The sequence below is a fragment of the Trachemys scripta genome, chromosome 1 (genome assembly GCF_013100865.1).
Source record: "Trachemys scripta elegans isolate TJP31775 chromosome 1, CAS_Tse_1.0, whole genome shotgun sequence".
Lineage (NCBI taxonomy): Eukaryota > Metazoa > Chordata > Testudines > Emydidae > Trachemys > Trachemys scripta.
Genome location: NC_048298.1, coordinates 54,966,664 through 54,991,432, shown reverse-complemented (window position 1 = coordinate 54,991,432; position 24,769 = coordinate 54,966,664). Strand labels below are relative to the sequence as shown.

At 39.3% G+C, this 24,769-nt stretch overlaps 1 protein-coding gene across 1 annotated transcript; it reads left to right on the top strand.

The window, feature by feature from the left end:
• On the top strand, positions 1 to 24,597 carry DBX2 (developing brain homeobox 2). The gene is made up of 4 exons (XM_034769947.1): positions 1 to 316; positions 15,957 to 16,052; positions 20,612 to 20,799; positions 23,016 to 24,597. The coding sequence occupies exons 1-4, from the start codon at positions 1 to 3 to the stop codon at positions 23,343 to 23,345; spliced, it is 930 nt and encodes a 309-aa protein (XP_034625838.1). The 3' UTR covers positions 23,346 to 24,597.
• The last annotated feature ends 172 nt before the right edge of the window (positions 24,598 to 24,769 follow it).

The window sequence follows — 24,769 nt, the reverse complement described above, 5'->3', positions numbered from 1 at the left end:
ATGCTGCCCACCGCCCTGGGCTGGGGCGTCGCGGGCTCCTCGGCGCTGCTCGACCTACCGGCGCCGCCTGGCTCCGGCAACCTGGGCAAAAGTTTCCTGATTGAGAACTTGCTGCGGGCGGCCCCGCCGAGCCCCGCCCGCCCCCTCCCCGGCCCGCTCACGCTGTGCCCGGCGGCGGAACCAGCCAGCCCCGCAGGGGGGCCCGGCCCGGCCCGATGGGCTTGTCCCCGGCTTCATCCCTCCGCCGCGGCCAGCAGCGGGCTGCCAGCGCGGGCTCCGGACAGAGCCACCGGCATCTTCCCTCCTGCAGCCACAGGTGAGCGCGCTCCCCTCGCCCCGCAGCAGCGCCCCGCCCGGGGTACACCGGCCCCCGACAGCGCCGGCAAACTTCCCCTTGGGAGCTCGCTGGGCAGCGGGCGGAGTCATTCATCGATTAGAGACACCCTAGACTCCAGCCCGGTCCAGAGGCTGAAAGCCTGGCTCTGCCGCAGCCTATGGGGCTGGGATGTCCCCGAGGGTATTTCGCAAGTTCATCGCCCCCCCCCCCCCCCGCACAGAATAAGCTTTGGTTTAATGTTTTTAAATTGCTCAGTTCAAGCCCCCGACCCTTGTGCCCAGCTGTGTAATTGCCCACCTCTTGTCTTCCATTTAGCTGCTAATGTTGATGGCTGGTGATTTACTTGTGTGGCAAACACCTTGATAGGAGCGTTTGCGGAGTATGGTTGGCCAATTCCAAAGTACTGGTATAAAGTTATACAATTCAAAGAAGTGCAACTGCATTTTTAAAAGCATTTTTTTTGCATCAATTGGAAGATCAATACTCAATTGCAGTAAATTCCTCCCGTTGTTCCCTTAGAAATATCTAAATAAATAGTATTCCTACGCAGAGTCCTATTGACTGAATAAAAGTAATTGCAGTTTCTGCCCTCAAATTACTATCTATATGGATTATAGAGAGGGGGTGATAGATATTCACGTTTATAAAAATTACGCTCCCCCCCAAAAAATCTACTGTCTTAGAACCAGAGTGGCTATATCAGTGAGGTTATTTTAAATATTTTTTTCTTCTATTAATATTTTTAGTGTTTTCAAACACCTCTGGGAAAATCAGGATTGATGCTATGAAAATTGAGAACTATTCATTGGGCTGCTTCTGCTCCCACTGAAATCTCAATGGCAGTTTGGATGTTGATTTCATTGCAGCACTGTCTACCAGGATGGATTAAAAACGGAGCCTTGTGTCCGAAGTAAAAGGTTGAATCTGCTGTTATGATATAATATACAATTATAAAGGGGTTTAAATCTTCTTAAGGAAATTTTCCCCCTGTGCAAGACCAAAGTGTTCTTTAAATCAGTTCTGAATGGTAGGGTTATGAAAGAAAGTCTGTTGTGGTCTTTCTCTTTGTTCAAGAGGGTAGTATAGAGTGACCAGTAAACATTAATCTGTCATATTTGACCCATTTCCTCATATAACATCTGATTAAAACTAGGTTACTGTCTTGCATGCCTGTGGATTAATAACCACAGCAAAATGTTTAACAATTTAAATCTTTATAATGAGGACTTTAAATCTTCCTTAGTCCTTGATCTTTCAGTGCTGCTAAATGATTGCAATCTGAAATGATATCAGAGGGTTAACCATGAACAAACACACATGATAGACCTGAAATCCTTCTGAGTTTAGGAAACACAAGAAAGATCAGATTCTTAGGTACAACAAAGGATGCAAGATTGGGCCTTTTGTAGCAAAAAGAAATTGAATTGAGACGTAGCTACAATTTTCTTGAAGTTCTGACAAAACACTAGAGGCAAAATTCACCACAAAAACTTTATTAGAAGTTTGCAAAATATGTCTAATACTATAATCACTTCTACGTTAAAATAAAAGCCACTGCTCTCAGTATCTCTATAGTCTAATAAAGATTTGTCACTTAAACTGGTAATGCTATTTGGCAGTAATCTGAACTGTGCAAAGTTTTGCTGTACTATTTGGCGATCATAGTTTTTTATTTATTATGGCCAAGTTTAAACTGCACTGCAAGTTTGAACCATATAAAGCTTTTCCAGACAAATTATGCTTCTTTAGTGTGTTACTTTACATGTGCATTTTGTTGTTAGAAATTAAAAAAAAAAATAGGTTTGAGGATTATATACCTTGTCCAGTTATGGAAGTGTTCAAAGCTGGTTTAGAAATTAATTCATTAAAACTGGATAATGAATTAAATGTATATCTATTAATTAAAATTCCCACTAGAACATACCTACTTGTTCTAGACCAGTATAATATTTTCAGAGTCTTGGAGTATATTTAAATGAAAAGAAAAAAAATGTATTTAAAATCAAAGTAAACAAACAAATGAACACTTGGAGTACAGACTTAAACTACTACTGCAAAAGGTGTGTATTAAAACCAAAAATGAAAACATGGTATATTTTTTTAAAATGCTCTGGACTATTTTTTATTTTATTTTAAATGAAATCCTGCAAGTAGCTCCTACTTGTAGTTCCATTGACTTCAATGAGTCTACTCCAAGAAATTAGCAGGACTGGGCCAGGTAGGTGCATGTTTAAATTTTCAAAAAATCAAAAAAAATTAAAACTATTTTAACTTACTTTTCCCTCTTACTTTATACTAACTCAGTTAAAAGCAGTTAAGGAAATGAGAAAGGATGCACATTTCACCTGATTTTGAGTAAATGTTGTTTATATTAAAAAAGGAAATGAATTCCCCAAAGATCACTATTTTGCATCACTATTTCTAGTTGTTAGAAACTAGGTGGAAGTTACTGAGTGCCCAATCTTGCAAATAGTTGCATGATTAGTTCTTACTCTTGCTAGCAGGCCATGGGGACATGAGTTCTGGATACTCAGATGAGTAAAGGGTTGCAGGGTGAGACTCTTCAAGTGGCAATGGACCTGATCCGAGTTTCTCTTGAGCTCAAAGTTTCCATTGACTTCAGTAGGAACCTTGGGTTGAAGGATCCATCCCTTATTACTTGAAACAAGGAATGCTGGATCCAATCCTTCCTTATTTACTCAGGCAAAATTCTCAGTAAAGTTTTTAAAAAACCGTAAACATTATATGGACAGTTTCTGATCTCAGTTACATCAGTGTACATGCAGAAGCTGTTGCCTTGTAGAAGGTGCCCTGAACTTTAATAATTGCAAATTAGTTCAGAAACTGGCCTTTACTACTGGATTCTACAGCCTATATTCAGGTAAGGAGTCATTTCTCATTAGACTAATCTCAATGGAACTACTCACTTGATTATGAGCTATATTTGTGAGTAAAGGTGCTAGGATCAGGCCCTTATGTTATTTTTCTTGTTGATGCAACCGTTAGAAGGACAAGAGTTTTGTCAGAGTAAGGATGGTAGGAGCAAAATAAAGGTGTTTTAACTAGAAGATTTATACTATATACTATACTTACTGACTGATTCTTATGTGGTATCTAGGGATACTTACTTTTTTCCATTTAAAAAGCTTGGGTAATGTCACAATGTTTATTGTAAGATTTTTCTTCACGTAGTAAATGTGCATGGAAGCGTTACTATATATCCCAGTAGGATAATTCTCAGAGGTCAAATTTTTCAAAATGACCACTGATTTTATGTTTTTGGATATGCAATGCGAGGTCACTTAAAAGGGTCTGATTTTCAGAAAGTGCTGGGCATTCACCCTCTGAAAATCAGACTCCTTTAAGTTGTCTCAAGTTCAGCACTCAAAACCAGTATTGATGAAAATCTTGGCCCAAGTCTTAACTAAAATGAATGATCATGACAAAGCGAATTGAGCTCTTACAGCTTTATGTATACTTTGAGCTAGTTACTGTAGCAGAATTTCTTAGCATTCAGTTATATTTAAAAGGAAAAAAGTATACTTTTCAATTAAGGGGAACTGAAATGTATCATAAATATTGTATTCATCCTGTATTGCTTATGTGGCCAAAACTTCCAGTGAAGTTAATGGGAGTATTAGGAGAGCAAGGAATGCACAATCAGTCTGGAAACTGAAAATCTGAATAAACTGAACCTTTGCTACAGTTCTGAAAATAACAAGTATCCACAACTTCTATAAAAAAAATTAACAAATGGGCTTGATTTATAAAATCTTTTAACACTGTGTAAGAACCCAAATCCTGGTTTCTGTTTGAACCTTAAAACTCCCAGCAATGCCTGCAAGGGATGCAGGATGACACCCTTTATCTGTGACATCTGTCCATGGCAACATCTGATTGCATTAGAGCTCGGTCATTGACTGCCTCAGCCATTGTGATTCTCCATCAGTGGTGCTTTATCGTGTGCCTTTTCATTCCTGTTGGGAATTACAAAGGGTCTACATTTATAGTTCCATATTTTTAGCCCCATGTGTACTTTAATAATAGTGCCAAAATGTCCCCAGTGAAAAGCTGGATGACGAACAGTCATCCACAAAACATCACGCTATGAGATGTCACACAGTGAGCAGTGTTCAAAGAGACATCCCTGTGCTGGCTATCAGGCCATTGAAGGGGTTAAAATAAATGCTTGCCTTCGCTATATTGTACAACTGAGTTATGGAATTTTAAGCTTATTTTAAATTATTTTGGTTTTTAATGATTACTACCATGTGCAAATAGTATACTATATAAAAGTTAAACCATAAAGGCAAACACAATGGGATCCTCAACTGTAGCTCTATTGAGTTCAATGGAGTTATGTCAATTTACACCAGCTGAGGATCTCTTGCACCACAACTAGTAAAGAAAAATATTGTAACTGTTGACTCTGACTGCTTAAACCCCTATGGCCATTAATTCTGGAATGATAGGCCTAATTAGTCTTTGGAACTCATAACCACAGGATATAGTTGTGACCTTGTACTTAGTAGGATTTTAAAAAGGATTAGACATTAATATTAATAACAAGAGTATCACGAGTTATCACAGTAAATATTAAAATAATAAAGAGGAGTTTTTGAGGCATATAAGCCTTCATTTTTCAGGGCATAAGCCAGCCATTAACTACTGGGAGTTATGAGGGAAGGTTCCCTGGAGGTAGGTTATCCCATGACCACCTACTGCTGGGTTTCTTACACCTTACTCTGAAACATCAGAGGATAGAATTTGTCCTACTCTGTATACTATGGGCTTGATCCTGATGCTCCACAGCTTTGTGTAGTCATTTACACCTGTATAAAATGCTGCCCTTCTGATCCGGTTAAAATTGACATCCACTTTACACTCACAAGTCTAAATGACTGCACAAAGTGCAAGGCAGTGAAGAATCATGCCACCTCTTTAAAACACTGAATTACTGCAGTGCGTGCTAATCTAACCATTACCAATTACAGCTGTTGTAGAACCTGGTGGCATGCTTATTAAGCAGTGTTTTACCCAGTGGAGCACTTTATAGCTATGCACTATCCCTTACTATGGGGGTGAAATTTAAGATCCTGGTTCTTCTGACCAGTCCTGCTTTAAATGGGAGGGGGTTGGTAAGAGAAGGTGTTCCTTGGCTCTGGAATCTGCTTCTGCCTCTAATCCACCAGAACCTGTGTGTGGTTCCCTTTAGAACTGCAACACTCATTTGTTTTCCCAAACATTTTTTGGAGTGAAAGAGTCACTTTAGGGGCTGATGGGATGTAGTTTGTTTTGGGGCTGGGAAGGCTTTTAGGAGGTCTGTTTGGCAGGTTTTCTTATGGCCTAATTTCCAGAAGGGCCAAGTGACCACAGCTCGTATTGATTTCAGTGAACATTGCAGTTGCTCGACAGTTATGAAAATCAGTCACTAGAAAGCTGTGTACTTCTCAAGTAATCTACACAGCGCAGAATGACAGCAAATCCATTGGAGACAATGAATTTTCACTAGTGTAAATGTAAGCAAAATCAGGCCCTGTGCTTTTACATTCTGTAATGTGCTTAGAGTAATGATAAGCACATCTGATATATATTGCATGGAAATAAATAAATAAAATACAACAGCGGGCATGCTTGCATTACAAACTTTGCTGGGATACTGAACACATTGGATTTTTGCCTATAGTAAAATATGCACATGTATATACACAGAATGTATATAAGTATATAATAAATCAGACACATACTAACACAAATCTAGCTAAAGTATTTACAGGATTCTATTACCATAGTATCTGAGTACCTCACAGTCTTTAATGCAGTTATCTTCAGAACCCCTTATAAGATAGGGAAGTGCCAGCACCATCGTTTCACAGATGGAGAACTGAGGCACAAAGTGACTTGCTCAAGGTCATATAGGAAGCTTGTGGCAAATTCACATTTCACTCCTTCTAGAATCTAACAATTGGTAAATATGTTTTACTGAAATTAAATGATTTTTCAGCTCATATCCCTTTTTATGATTTACACTAATAAAAGCATTATTAATTATTTCTTCCAAACTGGCTGACAATAAGAATGTGTCCTCAAGTGACATGTAACTCTGTAGCTTTCATTGAAATTAAAAAGAAAAGAATCAAGTGCTTTTAACTATTAGAACTCTCTAGATTCTCACTAGGTAATGTAGACTCCCTGTTATAAGAATTAGGGACTCTCACAGATGCAGTATAGCAACCATGATTCTCTCTGGACATGCAAAGGATTCTGTGGTGACTAGGTACATGTAAAATTAATTTTCACATTATTCAGGACCTCTTCTTGCTCCCTTTGCAGTCTGTGGGCCAGTTCCTAAAGGCAGGTCTTTAGGTACCCAGCATAATGCAGTAGAGTGGGTGCAAAGGTGGCTTTATGCTACATTTGCTTTCCCCCTATGCTAAGGCTAGCCTAATGATGCTGTTTAGTTACAGCCCCCAGGGCCCATTGCAGCAGAGATCATCAGAGCATAGGGATAGTCTGGTCATGCCCCTTTCCCCCTAGCCATGCCTTCTGCCTTGCAGTCTGAGGAAAGGATTGGCATTGGACCTGGTCCTTTAAGCAGTGTTTAAGCACTGCTGGAGAAGCACAAAGCAGCATTAGCAGGGCCAAGGATCTGGGTCTGTAGGAGAAAAAACAGGTTCTTAGGGGGGAAATGATGGAGTTAGTCATTTCACTAAATTTAGTGAAATCCGTTATTGTAACATGGATTTTATATTGCACAATGAGATGCTTCTGAAACAGGAACCTCAGGGCATATGCTTATGTTTATGAAGAAATAGAAGAATGAAAAGGGATAAAGATTAATCTGATCATGTAAGTTGCTTAAATTCCTGACTGCAAAATTATGGCTATTTCATGCCATGATTTTTGTGTGTGAAAAACTCCCATTGATTTCAGTGGGGGTTCTGTACATGTATTGCTTGCCGAATGAGACCCTCAGGAAATTTTCCTTGGAGAACTCAGCTCTGCAAGCTAACAATTGCTTTAACTGTTCTGAGTGACACTTATGTGGCTAATAACCCTTGACAGCCTTAAGGATGAAAACATATTCCAATATATTAGACACTAGGAGGCTTTTTAAACATCAGACACTTACTTCTTGGGGTAGGAGAGTGGGTTTTAAATAGGAAAGGACCTGATCCTGCAGTACTTACTCCCACAATTCTCCTGTCAACAGGATGCCTATTTCTGTATATTACCAAATTATGCTGGTCTATCTAGGTTGTTATACGACATTTACAGTGTTGCCAGATGTCACCATTTTATCATGAGTCTTCTGATATTTGGTGTCTTTCCTAAAGCCCCAGTTCCTGAAGTCATGAAATTATGATGAGAATCTCAGTTTTCATTTTAACAAGTGTAAATACTAGCCCTTGTGGTTGCAGCGAAAAGCTTGCAAACACAAACCTTAAAGGCTTAAAACAAGGCAAATAAAAAGAATCCAATATTTATTATATTTATTATTTTTAAAATCTCATGATTTTGAAGCCTAATTGGCAAATTTTGACCACGAGAGACCCAGGACTAGAATAACAGGTGCATTTCAGTTGCACCTGGTGAGAATCCTTTACTTTCAGTTATCAGAGGGGTAGCCCTGTTTGCTGCTTTTACAGATCCAGACTAAGAGTCCTGTGGCACCTTATAGACTAACAGATGTATTGGAGCATGAGCTTTCGTGAGTGAATACCCACTTTGTCGGATGCCCACAAAAGCTCATGCTCCAATACGTCTGTTAGTCTATAAGGTGCCACAGGACTCTTCACTGCTTTTACTTTCAGTTGTAGCCCAAGGCAGGATTTTAAATCAGGTCTGCAGCAACAAAAGGCAAGTTCTCTAATCGATTGTACCGCATAACCCCAATTTCACTGGGGTTCAGGGAATTATTTTTAAACAAAGACGTTTTATGAAGAATACAAGGAAAATCTGTCAGTCTATTTATAGCTGAATTCTGTTGTTTTGCCTCTTAAGGTGTCCTTAGTAGTTACAAAGAGAAGGATATTCTTTTGCTGTTGTACATGGGTGCCTGTGTTTGTGAGTGAGAGAGAGAGAGGGTGGGGAGTGGACAGGAGGAACATTCCCACTGAGAACTCTAGTGTCACAATAAGACAATAGATAAGCAGCAGGGAGCCCTGGCACAGTCATACATAGGTAGCATGTGGGAGAAAAACAAGGGCAGGATGGGCCTGGTGGCAAAGCCAATGGATCCACCAGTATGTAGATCCCTCTGTTTAGGCTGTGTAAAAGGAATTGCCAACACTGCATTTCAAAAATAAGGGACTGTTTTCTTAGTACCGCCACCCCACCTCTCCTCCTGATATTATTTATTTAATTTAATTTAATTAATGTATTTTTTATTTGATTATTTATTAAGTAGTACTTGTCTACATTCACCAAGGATATTTCTTGCTGCTTTTTGCAGCACTCTGCAACTCCTGATCTTGTTATACAAAGATTAAAAAGAAAAAGGGATGTCCATTGTAATAAGGGACTGTTGGCAATCCTAATTTCAGCCAATAGATAGAAATAGCTTCCACAGAGCATTGTCACAGCTGTTTTGTGGCTTGAGCTGGAGGTTTCCTGTTCCTTCAGACATCTGGCCACACTCTAGCACAGCTACTGTAATGGATGTGATTGGTCTCTAGTGTGCTAAAAGTGGTAGCTTCATGAGTATCAGCAGACAGTGCTGAGACTGTTTGCCTAAACCATGCCACAAAATCAATGAGTCTATATGTTCTACTATTGTTTTGCAGTCTACATGTGGTGTTAAAATTTGCAGAGTGCCTAATATTGTCACAGAAGTGGTTCTAGTTCCCATATGTGAAATCCATGCCAGCTATGCCATTGACCAAAGCCTGCCACATGGCATGCTTCCAGTGCACCCTTCTTGCTATGTAGATTGTCCCCAAGATAAAGGATACATAGAGAAATGTGCAAAAATGTGTATAAGCTCCTAAGGTGATAAGGAGCTTACAAAAATGAAAGAGCCTCAGATGTTGTCACCTAACCTTAGGTGTGTCTTTAACATCTGCCTGATTTTTGTGGCTGCAAGGGAGAGATCATTTTGCTACTTGCATATTTCAACCCCTTTTGGGTGACGTGTTCTTTTTTTTTTTTTTTACAGTGTCTAACGGGCTAATTTTTGAAAGCCCTACTGAAAACTAACAACATAAAAATGAAAACACAATTATTTCCATTAACTTTTTATGCAGGATTTTAAAATACTTTTTTGGGTGGTTTTTTTTAGAAAGAACCGCAAAATACTTTTGAGGAATATTTGCTCACATTTTTAAATAGATCTATTTCTGCCACACATGCACTGCTTTTATGTTTGCTGTCTGAACATCAAGTTTTATTGACATGAATGTTCATGGAAAGAAAGGCATGTGTGAACATTCACAGAAACCCAAATTTAAATTTGCAACAGTAAATACACCAGAAGAGCTATACTCCTGGGGGAATTCTGCACCACTGCCCAGTGCAGAATTTTGCAGAAAATAATGTGTGCTCAGAATTTCCTTTTCCCCAAGAAATGGGATGCCACTAGAGGCCACTGGACCTGGTAGAGCCCAGCTCATACATAGAAGACACTGCTGGGGGGAGCAGGAGGAAGCTAGAGGGTTCCTGGCAGCTGCAGTTCCCCACACACCCTGAGGGAAGGACACGGTGGCATGCAGGAAACTCCACACAAGCCTGGGACCCAGCATCAAGTTGTTTCTCCCTCTGGATCCCTGGGCTCTGAGGGGTAAAGGGGGGCTGGTGTCTGGGCAAGGGATGCCCCGCGGTTGGGCTCTGAAAGGGGTGCGGGTATCTGGACTAGGGAGGCCCTGCAGCTGGGGGGGGGGAGAGGGGGCAGAGAAACATGAACTTGATTGTCATAAGGGTTTCTTTAACTTTCTACTCCTGGGAGAATTTTTATGTGTGTCTGTATTGTCACAGACATACTTGCTGACTGGTATTTTGAAATAAATTATTAAAATAATTGAAACTGGTGTGATTATGTAGTGTTATTTTGAGAAATAAAATTTGCAGAATTTTTCAGTATTTTAAAATATGCACCAAATTTTTTTTTTTTTGGCACAGAATTTTTATTTTTGTGGTGCAGAATTCCCCCAGGAGTAGAGCTTGCTAAATACACTAGCCAAGTGCATGTGATTGGGCCCCCCCTGGTGGGAGATTTCAGCAACTCGGCAATCTGCTACTGTCTCATGGACAGGAAGTTCACCTTTAGGTCAAGCGGTGAAAGCTTGTGCTTTTGGTGCTGAAAAAGTCTTGGGATTGATCCCCTCTGATGACTATGGTGTGTGTAGCTCTGGTCCCTTAGACTTGAACATTCATCCAATCTGTGAACAGAAACAAGACCATGTGACTTATTTGGCCAGTCACAACTAACCAATGCCCCTGGACTATCCACTATTGGATATTTGCAGAGAACTGTTCATGATTATTCTATAGAGTTAAATTTTGTTTATTGAAAATGTGTTTTAATTATTCTGAAGAATGAATAAATGTGAGGAAATCACTTTTTTTTTTTTTTATTATCTACTCCATGGGCAGAAAAAGAGGCTAAATTTGTCGGATGAATTATTTATTCAGGTCTAATATTTTGGAAAGGTATATTTTCAAATGCGTTTATCTAGGTCTTTAATCATGCAGAAAGGAGAGCCTCAATGCTGCAGCTGAAAGAATTAGGACTCCACATAGGTGCAACACAGCGAATTGTAGAATTAGGGCCTAGAATACTTCCTAACGTGTTTCAAAGTGCTAGAGTTTTAAAAAAATACCCCAACCCAGAAGCCCCTTGAAAACAAGTCACTTTAGAATTTCATAATGATTTAATCTAAACTCATTTCACGTGAATTGTACTTAGGAACTTGACTACGGAAAGGACTTTGCTTTGGGACCTCTGTCTGTATTGTAGACATGAGTTTCTAGTGTGGCAGAATTTTCAGTTTTAGAACTATTTTGTATTCAGATTTGGAAAGCATTTTAGAATGTCAGTGTCTGACATAATGTCTAAGTATTACCCTTTGCTGAATGCTAAGGTTCAGTTTACATGTACAAGTATACTACAGTATACTTAATTGCTTAGTATTTGTAAAATGCTTTGGGTTTATAAAGCTGAATATAAATAAGCATTATTAATTATATTTTGTATTCACCATCCTGTTACAATATAACAAGAATCTATCATCGTTTCAAATACTAAATCCTAGGAGATTTAGGACCAGATACTGTCACTTTAAAGAAAAAAGCACATAAAATAATTTTTTAGCTCTTTCATATGTAATCAGGACAGTGAAATTTATTCCTTATTCTGACTTTTGAGTTTCATGATATGTGTGACGAAACCTGCATCGCTTACGCCTGTGTATAGTGCTGCTTAGTCCTGCACATTGTCCCATTTAATTCTATGGGAATGCTAGGGGGAGAGAGGAGTAGACACATGAGTAAGGATTTGCGAGATTGGCCCAAGTTAATGTTTAATTCACAGAAGGGTCTGTACATAAGCAGTTTTATGGCTACCATTTGCTTAATTCTGGCTATCAAAACCCCCCAGGTTTCCTAGCAACCAACCAGCATTGCAGCTGTTTTCGGCTTTATGTAAGGACTCAAAAATGTTTGGTTGAAATTGCTTGACCAACAAATAGATTGATTTACCATTTCGTATATGACAAGGAAATAAAATGTATATAATATTTGTCCCATCCTTATATCCAATATTTGTTTTACGTGATAGCTACAGTTACAATCATGCTGCATAAAATTCAGGAATAAATTAACCTGACCAATATGTATTGCATCATTTTGCGCAGACAGTTTCCATTCTATTATGCTGTTTCACACATGGTACTTGAAAATTTTTTAATAAAATGAAATTAAAACTATTTACTATATCTGTCATACATAAAAATGTACTTGTTTGAATCAAGATAAACCATCTATGGGATTGTTTAGTCTGCAGAAGAGAAGAATGAGGGGGGATTTGATAGCTGCTTTCAACTACCTGAAAGGGGGTTCCAAAGAGGATGGATCTAGACTGTTCTCAGTGGTACCGGATGACAGAACAAGGAGTAATGGTCTCCAGTTGCAGTGGGGGAGGTTTAGGTTGGATATTAGGAAAAGCTTTTTCACTAGGAGGGTGGTGAAGCACTGGAATGGGTTACCTAGAGAGGTGGTGGAATCTCCTTCCTTAGAGGTTTTTAAGGTCAGGTTTGACAAAGCCCTGGCTGGGATGATTTAGTTGGGGATTGGTCCTGTTTTGAGCAGGGGATTGGACTAGATTACCTCCTGAGGTCCCTTCCAACCCTGATATTCTATGTTTTTATGGACCCACGGTCCCCCAGGGAGTGCTATACATCTACATAATGGACCTGAGCCTGAGCTGATATAAATCTGTGTAGTTCCCACACATTGATTTCATTGGAACTACACTGATGTACACCTCCTGAAAATCTGACCCAGTGTCAGATGTAGATCTCTCATAGCTGAAAGATTTAAAAATGTTTAATGACCATTGGCTATACATCTAAGGCAGTGTTTCTCAAACTGGGGTCGCTGCTTGTGTAGGGAAAGCCTCTGGCGGGCTGGGCCGGTTTGTTTACCTGCCCCGTCCGCAGGTCTGGCCACAGTTCGCTGCTCTAGGCCAATGGGAGCTGCTGGAAGTGGCACGGGCTAAGGGACTTACTGGTTGCCACTTCCAGCAGCCCCCATTGGCCAGCAGCAGCAAACCGTGGCCAGTGGGAGCCGCGATCAGCCAGACTTGCAGACGGGGCAGGTAAACAAACCGGCCCAGTCCCTCCCCGCCAGGGTCTTTCCCTACACAAGCGGCGACCCCAGTTTGAGAAACACTGATCTAAGGAAACTCAGGACCATTGTTTATCCCACAAGGTCTGGAATAGATTAATCTAAAAAAACAGCCCAGAAGACACCTGTTTGAGATCTGTGGAAGGATGTCATCTGCATCTTATTTCTGGGTGCATCATCACAAATACAACAGAGAGGCAGTTTTGGAGCCTGATCAGAAGACCACTGAAGTCAAAGGAAAGATTCCCACTGACTTTGTTGGACTTGAGAACAGGCCTTTAGAGATCTCTTCTTTTTGCAGAATCCCAGTGGATTCAGGTGCTGTCTGCAGCTTTCATGCAACTGCATAGATTATTTCAGGTTTTATAAGGCAGGATTGTGTTTTAGTTTCTGATTCTGCTCTCATTGAAGTCAATGGGAATTTTAACATTTACTTCAATAGACATAAAAGGACATAGACATAAAAGGAGCAGGCCTTTTATGTTTACAAGTCATGTATAGACGCATAAAGGTTTAGTGAATGGAGAGAACTCTATATGCAGGAATTTGCTACCCACCTCTCTGAAGTGATGGTATATTCAATTGTGATATATCCAGGTGATGGGAGTATAATATTGCAAGGGCATTCTGGGCACCATTATTCTCAAGAAGATATTAAGAAATTAGAGGGAATTCAGAGATGAGCAACAAAAAAGATCGTGGGACAGGAGGGAATGATTTATAAAGATAAAAACCTTAAATAGATATAGGGTGGCCTAGGGTGGGGAGGGCATCATAACAGCCCACAGATTAGATATTTGAATGATTTAAATACCAAGGAAGTGTGGTGCCTGGGGTATAGTGAGGACTAGTAGGCTGTGATTCAGAAATAGATAATTTAGGCTGACTGACAGGGAATACTCTCTGACAGCAAGACCTATATGGCTATAGAATAGTCTCCCAAAGAAAGCAGAGAAATCCCCTCACTTGGGACTCTGAAAACTACAGTGGACAAAACATTAGCAAATGTACTGGAAGGAATAGGCCTGCATTTTCAGGGAGATGGACAAGATGATCTAATAGGTCTTTTCCATCTCAGTCTTCTGTGATTCTGAAATTAGTGCCAAATCCTGCCCATCTTACTTGCCCCAGTAGTTCTATTGATGCCCGGTACTCTAAGGTCATTGTGATGCCAACGGGACTATTTGTATGAGTGAGGTGGGCAAGTTTTGACTTTATATTTTTGATGGCCTTTAAACTGCCTACCATAACTGTTTCTGATGGTAAAGAGTTCCATGTCTAATGATCCTGTCTGTTTGTAAATGCCTCCAAAGCACATACCGACAGTTTGGACAACCAGCTTGCAATCAGTTACGTTAGTGTATTTATTTATATTGCACTTGGAATTCCAAAGTGCTGATGAACAGTTGCAGCTACAAAATAATTAACATCCTTGTAGCTGTATAATCAAAAGAGAAGAAATTTACAATAAGGGTTGTCATGTGTTAAGATAAATTTAACATAAAGGCCAAGATTTAAATAATGAGTTCTTAAAGTTAGGCTTCTAAGACCATATTTGATTACAATGGGAGGTGTGCAGCACATTTGAAAATCAAGCTACTTATGAAGGTGTCTGAATATGGAATGAAGAGCCTAATTTTGAGTGCTCATTTTAAAAATCATGTCAAAATTTTTTAAAAAACCATATAAATGAGGCAGATTGATAGACAAATGCACTCATTTTGACCCATCTTTAGTTCTGATTATTAACTGCTTTTTACACTGCAGATCAAATTTTGAAAAAATATTATTTTTTCAATTACAGCATGTCTGCCTTCAACATGGAGGGGAAAAAAAGAGAAAACCACATTTTAATAGTTCATTGGTGCTGGCAAAAATATGAATGTAATCAAGAGTATGCTTAGAAAAAAATTATCTTTATGGAAATATCCTATAGAACTTACTACAGAATGTGATCTTTTCTATTGTGTGTTTTTTTTTTTTTTTTTTTTTTTTTGCGTTCTGTAGAAATTAACACAGAATTCTATAGGCTGGTTAAAAAACCCCTATAGAGATGTCAAATTCTCTGAGCCCAGTTTTGCAGCTCTTAGTTGTATTTAATAGAATCATCCTCTGCAAGTTTTTACAAATAAATGGGACTATTTGTGTAGTGAGATACTATTTAACAGAAGAATGGCAGAATCAGGCCATGTCGTTTTAGAAGAATTTCTACAGAACTTAGTTGATTTACCTCTGTTACATTTTATAGGCATTTTCATAAAAGCTTGTTTATTGATTCCCTTACTCCATGTGAGTAAAAGTAAAAAAAAAAAACTGACCTGTAAATAAGATACTCATTGCCAGGCAGTGCCTGTCAGTTCTGTTTTTTTTTTTAAAGGTATCCCTCCCCAGTATGTTTTACCTAGCAAGGTTGTATAAAATAACTTTTAGATGGATTTACAGTTAGTTATGAATTTTGGCCAATGTGTTCAGATATATTACTTAGGATGTATGGCACTAAAACAAATAAATATTGAATCCTCAGAATTGCAGTCTTGCGATAAATGTACTGTGATGCTTCAGTATGTCATAATTGAAGCAATAAATGAATTAAAACTAGCCTTGATTAAGTTACTTAAAGATTACTTGGCTGATTGTCCTTTGCTGTAAAAAAATCTCTGCTTAAGAAAAGAGAAGCAGGGTTTGTGAGGCAGGACTTCAAATGCTGACTTTTTGAAAATTGTTGTGAATATCACTTAAGATTAATGGATAATCAATTAGATCTATGCTTTATTTGCAGTTCTTTCCAAACATTTTTTTCTCCGAGCCCCACCATTCTACTCAGCATGCTGCGGTGGGTCCTGTCAGCACCCTGTATCCCCCACTGCTTTTCCAAGTAAGTTTTTATGCTTCATCAGTAATGCTTGAGTTATTCTGTAAACCAAAGCAGCAGGATTTAATGTGTTCTGGAAAACTAATTGGTGATGCAATGGCAGCAGCTAATTCCTCAGTAAAATCACAGCAATCCTATTCAGAAGGTTTCCAAAGATTTATCAAACTTAAGTACACTGAGCAATTGTGAGAGATTTCTAATGGCATTGAGACATCCAGACAGCTAACTAAGGAACGCTCCTTGTTTTCAGTTTGCTAGAAACAATCCTTTAAGAGTCAATAACTCTTTTTAAAATCTGTATCAATACGCATTTGCAAACAGGAAAAGAATTGAAAGATCATAAAATGGACACTGCATATTAATGTCTGCTTGGCATAAATTATGATTCAGGAAACATTAACTTGATTTAAAAAATCCTCAAAACCCAACCATTCTGTTCATAGCAGACAAACACCTGTATCCATTTAATTTTTTTTTTTTTAAGATTATAATGTTAAAACTGGAAGATGATTAGGTCCCAGTATTATACATTTGGGATGAAAGCTCTGTTTTATATTACCATTTAATCCAAGTCTAAATTTAACCTTGATTTTTGAGGTTTGTGCATCATATAAGATTCTTTATTAAAGAGTTTTGATGTTCATGACTAAGGAAGACAAGCAGAGGATACATTTTAGTTCCTCAGAATTGAGTAAAAAGCACAGAACTGTGTGTCAGGCCAAATGGAAACTGCAATTTATGCATTCTGCAGCATATATTTTTATCACAGTTGAATTCAAACCACTGCGGACTATGTGTATGTGTTTTATGAATGTTTCCGAAGGGCAGTTGCTAAGTCGAATGATTCCTGACAAGTGAGGCAGCAAATGCTGGCAGTTTAATGAGCTGCAAGTTTCTGAGCACCTCTTTAGGGAGTTGACACTTTCCCACAGAGCGTTTTACATGGCCCTGGCTCCATCACAATGGTTGACAGCACCATGACCAATCACCACTTTCACTTTACTCATCCACACGCGACCTCACCACAATTTTTCACTGTGCAGATGAACTTTAGGAACCATTTCACATTGAAAAGGCCTGGGCAAGGGTCAGTTGCCCTTTTGTATGGTCATAAAGCAATGCTCTATGTGCCAGTCTTTTCTCCTGTCTCACATTCCAAGAGAATTTCTGGACAGCATTTAAAGCACTTGACTGAAAAATAAAGCAGTGAATGAAACTGACTTTTATAGACTCATTCTAGCTCATCTTCCCATATAACCCTGTCTACCTGAAAAGGGATTTAGTGGATGAGCTGCGTGTATACAGGGATTTGCTGAATACATAGGGCCCATTATCAACTGTGGGGATTGTTTATTAACCAGGACTGATACACTACTATTTTGGAAGTGACCTATTAATTGTCCATTTAACTAGAATGTATTGAATTCAAATGAAAAAATGGAAACCATGACTAAAGCTTTTACTCGCTCCTTCAAGGTGGTCTCTGCCATGAAGGCAAATTAAGATTGTTCCACAGATTAAGAAGACATTTATCACCATATATTAGGATACGAAGGAAAGTCTTTAAAAAACAAACAAACAAAAAACCCCATGCCAAACATTTGGTACCATATTAGCATTTATGTCAACACAGTATTAAACCTTTCAGTGTCTGTTCAGCAGGACAGACTGCAGACTTGTTTCGCTTAACTCATTTTGACATAACTGTTGTGCTGTGTGTGTAAGCTCATGCCTCCAAGTAGCAGAAAAATAGACAATGTACACTCGGTGGATTTCACTTGAACGATTAGTGTATTCACTCCATCAACAAGATCATAGGTTGGCTTTTATGTGTAGTTTTGGTGTATTTTATATTTTTTAATATAAAGCAGTTAAAACAAAATTCCTAGACCATCTTCTTATCTGAATGCTCACCTCCCCAAAAATGTTAGTTTTAAAACTTGACCAAGTGGCTGGCTCCACTTTTCACTAGTGCTTGTCTGTGGTTTTGCTCACTGTTAGTTTTTGTTTAGCTTGGCATTTATAGTACATCCATTACTGTGGTATACAAAGTCAGAGAGGTTTCTCCGCAAACTGGGTGGGTTCTTCCCTACTATATAATTCTAATATTGGTATTAAAACAGTCACCTACCTGCTTCCTGTGTATGGCAGGTAGGTGCATGAACTCACAGTGTTCTAGTGGCTGTTTCTTAGCTGAGTGACTGCCAGTCAATTATCAAGGAAAGAAAACTGTAAAGGGGTCACATAATCTGACACCCTGTCTTTGGCTGACAATTCCATTTTGGAGCTCAGCAGGGGAGGTGAGGTGAGGACCAGCCTTGTTGGCTAAGAAATTATTTTCTTTCTCCCCTATGGCAATTGTGGGGCTGAGAGGAGATATCTCTTCCACCTGTTTCACTGGAGGCTGTACAGTCTGGTTAGGAACTACCACCCCAGCTATTTTTTAAACTGCAACCCAACTTAACTCTTTTCCCTCCTACTGCAGCCACGTATGAGGTGACTACAGCTTTAAGACTGTATCTCCCCGCTGCCTATGCTTACCTCTGGGGGATGGAGACTATCCTTGATCTGGAAGGTGTAATAGATGGGAGGCAACGTGTGGATTTACATGAGGTTCTTGTCCCCAAGAAGCTCTCAGCAGCAGAATGGGGTTTTAGAGGGTTCTATGCACTGGGTTGAAATTTTCCATGAATAGCTTGGCCTTCTTCAGAAGTCTCAAATATGGCTTTCTGGGGCTTGTGTGCCATAGTCAGCATATTTGAGTCTGAACAGAGTCCTATTGTGTTGCATTACATACATAAACATAACAAAAGTAACCAGTAAACTCTGATGTTTGTGTCTGAGTGGTTTGAAATATCAGTTTTAAAGTTGAAATGTGGCTGTACCAAGTTGTAACTTCATATATACTAACATTTAATTTAAAAACCACTCAGACACTCATCATAAAAATATCTAATAAACTGTGATATATACAATGGGGACATGTTAGGACTCTATTCAGACTAAAGTGTGCGTGTGTGTATCTATCTACAAAAGCATGCACATAATCTGTATATAATGTGTCAAAGTTAAAGATTAGTACACCCCCAATTAGTGGTTAGTGAAAGCTGCAGCTGAATTTCACTAGCATTTCAATAGGGACATTTTTTTTGTGAAAAAAATTGTTGAAATTTTTTTCACTCAAATTGTGAAAAAAATTGTCAGAAGAAGGGATACATTTCCATGAATTGTTTCGTCAAATAATTCAGTTTTTTGTTGGAAAATTTAAAAACTTGAAATTATTTTGATCATCTCTACGTAGGATTTTTTTCACTGAATTCAAAGGGAGAATGATCAGGACACTGTACTAAGAAGGCAATCATTCTGAAGCTTCTGTGAGAGAGAAGGTTATAACTAAGATGTTTGGATTGTACCGTTAGGGTCTAAAATGAATGTGATTTCAAAACAAAGCCACCTCTATGGCTGCTGGCCCACAGAAAGTCCACAGGTGTCTAAGGCTTTGTGGATGTGGAAACTGCTTCTTACTCAAAGAAAGCACTTTCCTGTAGGTAGTGATTATGGAGTATATTTGTTCTTGCCCAAAAGCCACTTATAATATTTTGGGTTCAGCACATATTTAGTGGGCCTCCGGTACCTCCCCCAAGCCCTGCTCTCTGGAATTTGGTGCTTTTGGAGGTGCACTGCCAGAGCACTCCTAGCCAGCAGCTGCTTTGTGGACTCCTGTGGAAAATGGATCCTTCTTTGAAAGTGGGGGAAAGGGCACATGAAAAAGTGATACAGGTCTAGGTTTTATCATCTTTCTGGGGCTGGTAGGGGGATGATGTGAATGCCCCTGCTCCATGATTTTGGATAAGCAGAAAGTCCCCTCAGAGCACAGATCAAAGGGGTATGACTGGGCCCAGAATAAACTGCCATACTAGGGCTTGCTGAAAAGTGTTAAAGGATTAAAAATTAGACTGAATGGAATAAATTCAAGTACTCCAGAAAGCTTTTAATAAACCATCTGTGGTTTCCATCATAATCAAGATGTGAATGGCCAATTATTTTCTATGGAAAAGTCTACTATGAAAGCCTTGTCATTACATTTTATATATAGCATAGCTTACTTAGCTCCATCCTTAAACTATTCTTATCCCATTCTGCATTTTATACTGGGGCAGAATGAGCACCCATGAAAAACTCACTGCAGTTTGCTCACCCTGATCATATTGTATAAGTAAAAGTGTAGATGTTTCTCCCTGACCATATCTGGATTTCACACTAAAAAGAGCTCTATATTCAACCCCCTACATAGATTCATCTGGTTATGCTTTTTATCACTCCAAAGAGCAGAATCTTGGCCATCTATAACACATCTAGATCCCAGCATTACTGAAGTTGATCAGAGCTGTATCCAGTGTAGAATTTGACCCTTATTGAACATGGCTGAATCATCGTGACACATTTGTAACACCAACAACTCAAAAGTGAGATTCCAGTCTGATAATGGTGTAAAGTATAATGCTTAATATTCCTCTGATATATGTTATACATAGTGTAATGCTATCTTCCATTTCCTCTAGGAGAGGAAAGTGTTCTGCCTCTGTTGACCCAGGACTCCAACTCCAAAGCCCGGAGAGGTATTTTAAGAAGAGCCGTCTTTTCTGAAGACCAGAGAAGAGCTTTGGAGAAGATGTTTCAGAAACAGAAGTATATCAGCAAAACAGACAGAAAGAAACTCGCCATTAACCTGGGTCTGAAAGAGTCACAGGTATGGAGGGATGGGGAGACATTGTACAGCACTTAGCACAATGGGGTCTCAGCCCATGATTTAGGGCTCCTAGGTGCTACTGTAAGACAAGTAATAAATAATAATAATTCAAGCTTTCTGTCTTTGAAACAAAAATCTTCAAAATAGCTTTGCTGGAGAGGGATGGGGATATAAACAGCCCAGGACCAGTCCAATAGTCTTTACTTAGGCAAAAGTCTCAGTGAAGTCAATGGTAGTTTTACCTGAGTAAAGAATGAATAAAAGAGAGTCCCCATCCTGTAGTGATCTGCATTCAAAAGTTAATATCTCCATTTCCATACAAAGGTGGAGGAAAGTCCCCTCTGAACACTAGCACTCTCTAACCCCATTGCCCTAACTGATGGCCACTTTTGGCTCTACATGCACAAAGCTCCGCAGGGATCTGGGAGCAAGGCACTGTCTTCTGCTCTGCTTCTAGGTGTCTGCACAGAAATCCAGGCTCAGAGCTGTTTTAGTTTTCTCTGTTTTTGCACCTGTTACTGAGCAGCCACCAGGGAACTATGCTAATGGCAATGCAACTGCTGCTGGACTCATGCCATCTAGGGAGATGGGGCAATGGAGGCAGCAACCTTTCAGCTGATCCTGGATCCAGGCAGAGGGAGACCTATGGGGTTGTGGGAAGCATTAGAATGAAAATTCCATGAGGTGACCTTACTGGAGGTTTCCAGCTCTCCTACTTGGCCACCTTCCAGGGGTTTTTCCCATATGGGAGTATGATCTGTCCCAGAATAGAACTTCAGGATTTGGCCCAGTGTTTAATATCATTACAGTGTTACTTTTACCATACGCATATAGTAGGATGGTACCCAGAGGTGCCCGAGAGCTTTGGGACCCCAGTGCATTGGTCTCTGTGCTAAAGTGATAGTACCTGCCCTGGAGGGCTTGCAGGGCAAACAAAAGGTGGGGACAGGAATAGAACACACAAGAAAATAAGCTTGTGTGATTGGCACAATTTCGTTAATTACATGGAGGTAATGGTCAGGGAGAGGGGAAGTGGCAGGAATGGGGGAGTGAGTGAGATAAAGGGAATAGGAAGAACAGTCCTAACAGATCACCTGCTTTGCCATAGTCAGCAAGCAGGGTTTTGAAGGCATCTTGGGAAAGATGAGTCTTAAGGATGAATTCAAAAGAGGCAGAGATAGTGGCTGTACACTTTTAGAATGAGCTTTTTCCATGCATAAGGGGCATAAGAGAAAGCCCGGAGGTGCTTGAGGGAGAAGATAACTGGGGGGATATAAAGGCTAGGAATGGTGGTGGAGCACTGTACATTACCGTAATTTTTAACATGAACACTTCAGTCAGAAACAATAAAGAATGCACAGACTGAGACCCTTTCCAGTCTATTAGCTGAAGCAGAGTAGTAATCACCATAGGACAAACTGTTTCTTTTCATGCTGACAGTGTACAGTCACACTCTGCAATGAGCTTTCTAAAATCCTCACAGTGCGTATTCACATACTGTACGTTGCAGGTATTTCCCTCCTACATTCTTTTGCCTTCTGGATATTCAGTTGAGCCCAGGGGAATAGGAAATGGACTGAGAGGGAGGTTACTACTAATACTAAAAGAAAAACAATTTAATAAAAACAATAGGGCATCATTCCTCTCTAGGTTTTTCCTATGTAAAACACAGGAGAGACAGAGTGTCAATTTGTAGTTTGACTGGCTGTACCCTTTGGGGGCGAGATTTGCCATCTAAGGACTGGGAAGAGGATTTTGTCCCCAAACCCACATGGATCCTAGGAGATCCCTGGAGCCTGCAGTGCCACCACTCTGCCTTCTGGTCTGCAGCCCACTGTCAATAGCCTGCAGCTGGGCCGTGCTCAGCTGCTTTTGTGGGTGTAAGAGCCACAGCTCCTGTAGCTATGCTGTGGAAAGTTGTTGTCTCCTTGGCCACCACCTGCCCTCTTTCCAGTCTGCTGAGCCAAATCCTCACCTCATCTGTGCTGGTGAAAGTAGAGGGGAGTGTTTGGTCTGACTGTTGTTAATAATAATGGTTGAATCCTCAGCTGGTGTTAGTCGGCATAGCTTTGCTGATTTCACTGGAGCTATGTTGAACTTGACTTCAGTCAGGCCCAGAGAGGAGTGTATAAAATTGAAGGGATTTCAAGAAAAAAGGGATTAAGGTAAAATTATTTTAAGGAAACAATAATAACCTCCAATTAACTTGGGAACAGGTGAAAATTTGGTTTCAGAACCGAAGGATGAAATGGCGAAACTCCAAAGAAAAAGAAGTGCTTTCAAACAGGTGCCTCCAAGAAGAAGGTCTTCAAGAGAACTATCTCTCAAGATCCACTCTGAATTTTACTTCCCCATGCCCTTCTATATGGGAAGTGTCTCAACAGCAGGCAAGTCCGAGATGGGGAGAGAATTCTGCAGAACCTTCAGAAAGACTGAATAATAGAAATAGCGCACAGCCACCTCAAGAAGCAGATTCATTTCAGGGCACATTGTATTTGTACCCTGAACCAGACACTGGAGACAAGGCAGTTACATTATCAGTATAAAGGAATGATGGAGTTCTGCAAATTGATCAAAGAACATAAATGGGTGGTTTTTTTAAAACTAACAATGTTTGAACGTTGTAAAGCTAACTAGTTTATACCTCCTCACTTACTAAAATCTAACACCATTAAAATGACAAACAATTAATGCTGCAAGAAATATTCTTTAATATTCAATCTTCTCTCATGTCTTTTCTGGTCTTATGTTGAACTTATAAATGAATTAGGAAGGGATGGTAAGTAAAATGAAGCAAAGAGTATGAAACTGACATTTTGCTTTGATTTACATACTGTGCTGTATATACATATTCATTAAAACACGCTGATACCATACTTTTTCTCTCTTATTGTAGTCAGACTCATTAAGCTCTTTTTGGCCATAGGATAGAGAAAAACCCTTTCTCTAAAGCTCATAATTTTTTTTTTAATTGCTTACAGCCTGTGACATTCACAATAGGTTTATACTGAAAACATCTAAGTATTTTTAGTGGTATTTCTCCATCTTTCCTCATTTATATCGGTATCCAGTTGTGTATACAGTACAGTGCAACAACTCAGATGAGTTATCCTAATGAAAGAATTGAATATTAAAAAAAAAAAAATCCATGTTTACATCACTTTTATTTGGACACAAGCTAGGAAATGCCAGGAAATGCAATTTACTGAGTCAATTCTTTTGCCTAGGGATGAAAAATACAATGTCCTTAGCTTTAGTAGCCTTTGTCAGATTGTCAGTAAAGTCTCTTGTATTGTGTTTTGCATTTAAAATTGGTGATAGCGCAAGGGAAAATTAGAACCTACATGGAATCGGCAGCAGTACTATAATTGTGCAAACTGCCACTCTTACTCTATATAAAAAAATACTTGACAGCTAACATGCTGTACCAGACTTATTCTTGACTGTTCATTTAAGCTGGTTCCAGTGGGTATGCATCTGTTACTAAATTCAGTACAGTATTTTATGTATATAACTAGCCTGAAATAGTAGTATTAAAATAGCATTACTTGAAATGATTTGCTTGCTTCATCCACTCTAAGGAAATCACTCCATTGGATTTAAGAATCAATTATTGTTCAGTTGAGAAGCTTTTTAGCTCCAAAAAAGAGGAATGTATTTTCTTATTGTATATTTTTGTGAATGCGTTTGTTGAGGAGACTGGTTAGAGATATTTTATGTCAGATATAATACCTGTTTGGAGAAATTTTGGACATAAAAGGGCAGAGTTGTTTGACTTCCTTCATAGATTTTTTTTTTTTTTTTTTTTTTTTAAGGCCAGCAGGGATCATTATGATCATATAGTCTGACCTCCTGCACAACACACTATAGAATTTCACCTAGTAATTCCTGCATGGACACCTATAACTTGTGGTTGAACTAAAGCATGTATTTTTGACATTCAATCTTGATTTAAAGGTTTTCACTAGGT

Excerpts from the sequence above, each read along its gene's own strand:
- DBX2 (XM_034769947.1), top strand. The coding sequence starts at position 1 with ATGCTGCCCACCGCCCTGGGCTGGGGCGTCGCGGGCTCCTCGGCGCTG. Across the intron at positions 317-15,956 it reads CTTCCCTCCTGCAGCCACAG|TTCTTTCCAAACATTTTTTT; the intron begins GTGAGCGCGCTC and ends CTTTATTTGCAG. Across the intron at positions 20,800-23,015 it reads TGGGTCTGAAAGAGTCACAG|GTGAAAATTTGGTTTCAGAA; the intron begins GTATGGAGGGAT and ends ACTTGGGAACAG.